Source organism: Penaeus monodon, chromosome 26 (assembly GCF_015228065.2).
Source record: "Penaeus monodon isolate SGIC_2016 chromosome 26, NSTDA_Pmon_1, whole genome shotgun sequence".
Taxonomy (NCBI): Eukaryota; Metazoa; Arthropoda; class Malacostraca; order Decapoda; family Penaeidae; genus Penaeus; species Penaeus monodon.
The window spans coordinates 39,084,872-39,091,896 of NC_051411.1; the positions used below are offsets into that span (position 1 = coordinate 39,084,872).

Genomic DNA, 7,025 nt, shown 5'->3' on the forward strand with positions numbered 1-7,025 from the left:
GATGGACTTTATAATGATATGAATAAAATATATAGCAATATATAAGTGATGATGATGATGATGATAATGATAATGATAATGATAATGATGATGATGATGACGATGACGATGACGATGACGATGACGATGACGATGACGATGATAGCGATGGTGCTACAAGTGCAAGTAGGAAAAAATCAAAATAACAATAAACAAAACAAAAATTCATTGCATCATGTAATGCACACAATTTATAGAACTAATCACATATACCCCAACAAAACTTATTTGGCAGAAATATTAGAATGACTTACAAGTAGCTGCAGAGTGGACAAAAACTTTGCAGCGAGGGCAATGCACTGTTGGTCGGCTTAATAAAAATGTTCGGCAACATCTGGGAAGAGTGTGACCTGCGTGTCATGAAAACAATATATTAATAAATGAGTATATATCCTTAAAAATATATATTTAATTATATTATTACCTTGTTAAATTATTAATATCAATCAAAGCAGCAAACACCTATAGGTATACAAACATTAAGTAATATATTTCTTTAATGAATAGGAGAACTAGATTATAAATTACTTAAATATCTTTATATCTTTTCTTCCCTTTAAGATGTGAAAAACTAAATCTGTGGCAGTACATCTGAATTGGTATTAAAGACATGCCTTTAAAATTTTGAATTAATTCTGCTTCTGTATAAAACCCACTGAAAGTTGAATATATTGGAAAAAGATCTTTTTATTTTAAACAGACTAATGCTGTTAAAATAATACCTAAAACTAAATAAAACATGAAACAAGTAAACCAAAAAAATCCATAGCATTCTGTTACTCTATCTTTATTTTCAATAAATTTTAATAAATTCCTCACAAGTACAAAACTATCGTCAACCAAATTTCTACTGTACGTAACACACCAATTTCTAAAACAAATGATAATGATGAATAAATATTCATCATTATCATTATTTTTTTTTTACCTTTTTCACATTTTCCATAAACAAGGGTATCTAGTTTGATGCTTTCTTTGCACACAAGACACTGCTCGTTGCTCACTATGCCAATCTTCTTTTTCACTGACTGACAAAGTAAAGAAAAGAAAAGAAAAGGAAGAAATATATATTATATAGAGTAGGAGGAGAGGAATGTAAATATAACTATATATAAAAGATATTAATCACTGTATCTTCATTCTAGTCTATGGAATGCAAGCCACAATGCTAATTACTAAGTGATTATTTGATACTTTTTTTATATCTGTGATAATTCTTCTTTCTTAACTTTCATAATTTTCAACAAGTAAAAACTTTCTCCTACCTTTGACAGCTCAACATCACTATCATCATCTTTTCTACCCAGCCATTCACACATTAAAGAAATAGACAAAGCAATGGTTGGGTCTCCTGGAATAACTGCATTGGTAAAATTCTTAAGACAATCTCTTATCCATTTTTCCAATATTATTGTCTGTAGCTGTTGTTCTAGTTCTTCCTGGAAATAAAAAAAAATCAATGTCAGTTTAAGGAATCATATATTGTAAATGTTAGGATATTTCACCCTATAACTGAAATTTCTCAATGTCTCTTATGAAGCTCTCAGATTCATTAGCCAAACATATCAAAGGAAATTATTATCATTATTTTTTTATCATTACTGTATTAACACAAAATGTGATGTTCACAGTAAAAGTATCTTTAACCAATACAAAAGACTGATGATAATAGATATATTACTATTATAAAAAGTATAAAATATGAACATTTGTGAAACTATTAATAAACAAAGGCTAAAGCATTAAATGCCAATACTTTGCATATTAAAAGAACTTGCATGATCCAACATAGGCATTTTTGCCCTGACTGTAAAATTGCTCAGATGAATTGTGTATAGACTGCAAGGTAAGTATTGCACCCCTTAAACTGTGGCCATTAGCACTTCCTAAGTCTCTTCTACTTGTCTAGTATTGAACCCCTTACCCTCATGTGATGATTGTAGAATGTATTTATGCTAGTATACTCAAATATATCTAAAACTGCTAGTTTTTTTATCCAACTGACAGTACTGCAAGGCAATGGTGATTTGTTCCATCATGCTGAATGCCTATCTAAAATGTTTCTCTCCTCCCACCAAACCATCACCACATACACGCATTCATTTACATGGGCACCCCACATACATAAAATTGAAAATACATACCAAATGTTCTATAGGTTTTATGTCACTGACTCTAAGGGTTTCTGCTCATCTTGCCAGCCAGTAAAAGACTTTCAGTTCATGGAGAGAAAAACCAGTAATTTCTTTGGATGAAGGAAATTTTATTGGTCCTCCTCCTTGCATGCAGAGATTCTGTTGATAATAATAACAGTATAATAATAATAATAATAATATAATAATAATAATAATAATAATAATAAAAATAATAATATAAACCCAACAATAATAATAATAAGAAAAAGGAGTTTATTTTCATACTCTCCTTTTCTCTTAAAAAGGAGAAAAAACTCTTTTTTTGTATTAGCACTATTGTCATTATTAGTATATTTTATAAATATTAGAAGTATCATTATTTTACCTTTATTAATATTAATAAAAAAATAAACAAGAATAACAAAGCACTTGGAGGCCACATATGTACAAATTAAAATACTAAAACAAAACCACAGGAGAAAGTTTAATATATATAGTGAATCCCAAGGTTTAAAACTTCCAAAAGAAATTACAAAAAAATATATATATATCAAAAAAAAAAAAACGTTCACCAAAGACTATGACCATTTTTAAACTTCCCCTTCCCAATATACGTAGGTGCAAGGACTTTGTATAAAGAATTACTCATCCTAAAGGAACAGTTACTGCACTAACCTGAACTTTCAAAAAGGGTCTGCATGCCCTATGAAGAGGAACAGGCTTTTCAGCAGGTGATCCATGATTGTTGACGATTTACTCACTTGGTAAAGGTTGAGCTGCGTGGGTTCTCGCACTACCAAGTGGTCCATACGCAACACTTACTCTTAAAAAAAAATTTATATCATACATATATATTTTTGTGGAAAAAAACAATCTATTCTAGGCTATATTTCATAAATCTACAAGTAATAGACAAGAGGAAACATTCACAAATACATGCACAAAATCTTGTGTAACAAAATATTTGTGATGTTCAACAGGTTCATAGTTGAACCAGATGTTTCAATTGGCTATGAGCCATCTGGTCACATAAGTCATAATCAAAATCTTACTTCCTGAATGACTGTAAAACCATGCAGGATTTGATTTCTAAAAATAGATGTAAATGAAAAGACAGAAGTTTAAAACTACAATGAAGCAATAAGTTATGGGGAACAGATTTTCCACATTTTATATAAATGTAAAAACAAGCATATAAAAAAAACCCAGACATAATACACACTAGACATAAATATACATATGCAACACACAACACACACACACACCACACACACACACACACACACACAACACACACCACACACACACCACACACACACACACACAACACACACCACACACACACACACACAAACACACACACACATACACACACATCACACACATACCACACATACACACTACACACACACCACACATACACACACATACACATTCACAGAAACATCACTATAGATTCACAAATAAGGGGCTAAGCTTTAATTATAGGGCTCTGAGCCTATTCCCACAAGATTTTTTATTAAACCTGTGTCTTTCCTCATGTATTCTTAGAGTAAATCAGTTCCAAGTCTATCAAAATATAGCTATTTTTATAAAGATTTGTTAAACGTATACCTCCCTGACTCAAAGAAAATGAATTGACTAAAATAACCAAAAATAATGAATTAATCAGGAAAACTAATAAAATTTTTTGGGGGGGGGGTTTTCCTAGTGATATCATTGAAAAATTATATGAATACTCACGACCCTAGGATACCCCAGAGCGAAGCATTTGGTGCGTCACAAGGCCAGTGAAAGCAACGCCCTCCGAACGAAAGGGAAATTTTCCGTGAGTTCAATGAGACATTTCCTTTCTGGTTCTAACTTGACACAAAGGCGTTTTCACCAGACCATCCTTGACTGCGACATATATGTTACTGTTTTCCAATACACAAAAACCTAAAGAAAAGTGGGATGAGATATAATATCTTATTTGAACCACATACTATATAATGTATTAAAACTAATACTATTAAAAGATTCATGTTATTTTTCTGCAGGTGATTTAAGTGAGATTTATTGAAGTAGAGGTATGTAGCCAATGGTCAAATCATTGTATTATTAATCAGCTTAAAATCAAAACAGGAAAAGCACAATTTTCCAATATTTTTTAATCTCTTTAGTTTCACCTATTATTTTGCTGTGCTTCATATATCCCCTTATCTTGATTCTCTTTAAAAAACACCAAAGTAAATTCATGTTACCTTAAACAAAAAAATACATTAATGAAGTACCTGAAATTGCCACTTTCCAACATGGCAGTGTGCAGCATTGTGAATCTGCAGTTTGTCTTCTGTGAGATCAATTGTTGCTGCAACAAATATATTGTGTTTTCCAGAAGAAGCAAGTGCTGGGTCATTGTCAAGATGAACAAGCTGTACAAAGTTCACCTGCATTCTGGAAATAAACAAAAGAAAGTATTAAAATAGGAATTATCTAAATTCTCTTACACACACACACACACACACACACACACACACACACACACCCCACCCACACACACACAACCCAACACTCACACACACACACACACACACCTATAATTCAGTATCACCTAATCAAATCTTAATTAAAATTTCCTTACCTGTAATCATCACAAAGGCAAAACCCAAGTCTCTCAGTAAAATTCCATTGCCATCTATCTTGCAATAAAAGACCTTCACTTGCCCATTACTGTTAACCCCTCACCAGATAACCTACAGGAGAAAGGAAGACATTAAGTAAATGTAGGTAGTTTATATGTAAGAAAGTAAATATCTGGGAATGCACTGATACTACACTGAGATGTGTAGATGTATGTCATGAGTAAATATTTAAGTGCATATTTATATACATACTGTATATAGACTTGTGTGCTTTAAAAAAAACTTTTAATTTTCCGCTTATGATTTTCAAGTAAATGAAAAACAACTAACAATAAACACTTAAAAACAGAAACATAATAAAGAATTTCTTCTGTTATACAGCCCCCTTAATACCCCCAATCACACAAATAACGTACCCCGCCTTCACAAAAAGAACTCCAACGAATTGCTGACAAAGACTTCAAAGTTAGCTTCCTTCACCCAGATGTGAATATCTCTTGCCGCTGAAAACCCGCAGGCACTCTCCAAACTTATGTGCACTTGCCGTTGTGGTGAGCAGACCTGAAATTACCTGCATTATTTCACACAAAGGGTCCACAGTATGCTGAAAAGTAATGGTTACTTTATGGGAGCCTAATGACCATTTAATACCTATATTTATCATACACCGTACATTTTATACACACACATATATTACACTATGGAGGGGTGTTGTTGTGTGGTTGTGTGTGTTTGTGTGTGGTGGTGTGTGTGTGTGTTTGTGTTGTGTGTGTTGTGTGGTGTGTGTGTGTTGGCGTCCCCTTGCTGGGCGTGTCTTCGTTGCGTGCTGTCGTGCGTGTGCGTGTGTGTGTGTGGGGGTTTTTGTGTGTGTGTGTTTTGGTTGTGTGTGTGTGTGGTGTGTGGGTGTGTGTGTGTGTGTGTTTTTTTAACTATAAATAATTTAATATATATATATTATATATAATTAATATATATATATATATATATATATTCTACATTGTAACATTGTGTTAGTGAAATTATAAAAATATATGACACAACATGTATTTGTGGTAAAAAAAAATATTCAAATACCTAAACAAAACTTGTACCCAAAATTTTAAAAAAAAAAAATTTTTTTCTTTTTAACATTTCCCCTTTCCACCCAAAAAAACCCTATTACAAATGCTGTTTCTTTTTTATAAATGGTAAAATGCTCTCCCAGCATGAACACCTCATTGCGGAAAGGATTTGGGGGGGGAGGCTGGCCCAAAGCCCAGAATTGGCGAGACATTTTTTGTCCACGGCCTTTTTAATCCACTAACTTGTTCCACTCCCCGCCCTTTTCTGGCCTTAAAACATCGGGTGGTATGTTGAAAAGGGGCTAGCAACATCTAAAAATTTTGCTTTAGGCTTTAAGATTTTTATATAAATGATAATGATCATAAAAAAAAAAACTAAATAACTGAATAAATAATACTTGATGATAATCTAATTGAAAAAATTTAATAATAATAAAAATAATAATATAATAAATATAAAAATAAAAAATTACACCCTGATTCCCCCTTTCTAACCCCCACCCCATACGGAGACCAAGACCTCGTGAACCTAAGGATTTGCATGCCTCCAGGGATGGGGAACATTTTTCGATTTTTGGGGGGGGACTGTTCACTAGGGGGTTCTCTTCCGCTGACAACACGCCATCGAATGTTTCTGACTTTGCACTGTGTTCTACCTTTCTACCTTTGGTCTTCACTGTTTTTCCTGGAAGATAAAAAAACTTCTTGATTAAGTTGACTTTTAAAAGAAGAGAAAAAAAAAAAATTATGATTTTTTTTTTTTTCTTTATTTGGGATATTGGAAACATAGGTAAAAAACAAAGTAAGCCTCTATGATAAAAAAATTTTTGTTTCAACTATAATACGGGTTTTTTTATAGTTTTCAACCCTGGTACTGAATGAATCAATTTGGCTTAGTCCTCAAAAAACGGGTCTTCCCAAAATTTAAAGATTCTTGAAGAAAATTATGTTAGTACAACAAATGGTGGGCCTACCTGTTTTTTTTGGGTTTTTTTGGGGGGTGATAAAGACCGAGTGTATACTTGGGGTGAAAAATTCCCCCTTTAAGGGGGGTCCCCGGGGGGAAAAAAAAAAAAAAAGTTTTCAAATTTTTTTTGTGAAGCCTGCCCAAATTTATGTACATGTAAAAAAATTTTTTTTTTTTGTTTTTTTAGATGCAAAACCCG

General features: G+C 32.5%; 1 protein-coding gene across 1 annotated transcript in view; it reads right to left on the minus strand.

Moving 5' to 3' along the window:
* LOC119590159 (general transcription factor 3C polypeptide 4-like) overlaps positions 1-7,025 on the minus strand; it is a gene marked incomplete in the record, with an annotated part of 40,933 nt that overhangs the window by 695 nt on the left and 33,213 nt on the right. Inside the window, 2 exon segments of the mRNA XM_037938944.1 lie at positions 294-389; positions 968-1,067. Of these exon segments, the coding sequence (XP_037794872.1) occupies positions 294-389; positions 968-1,067 (196 nt within the window).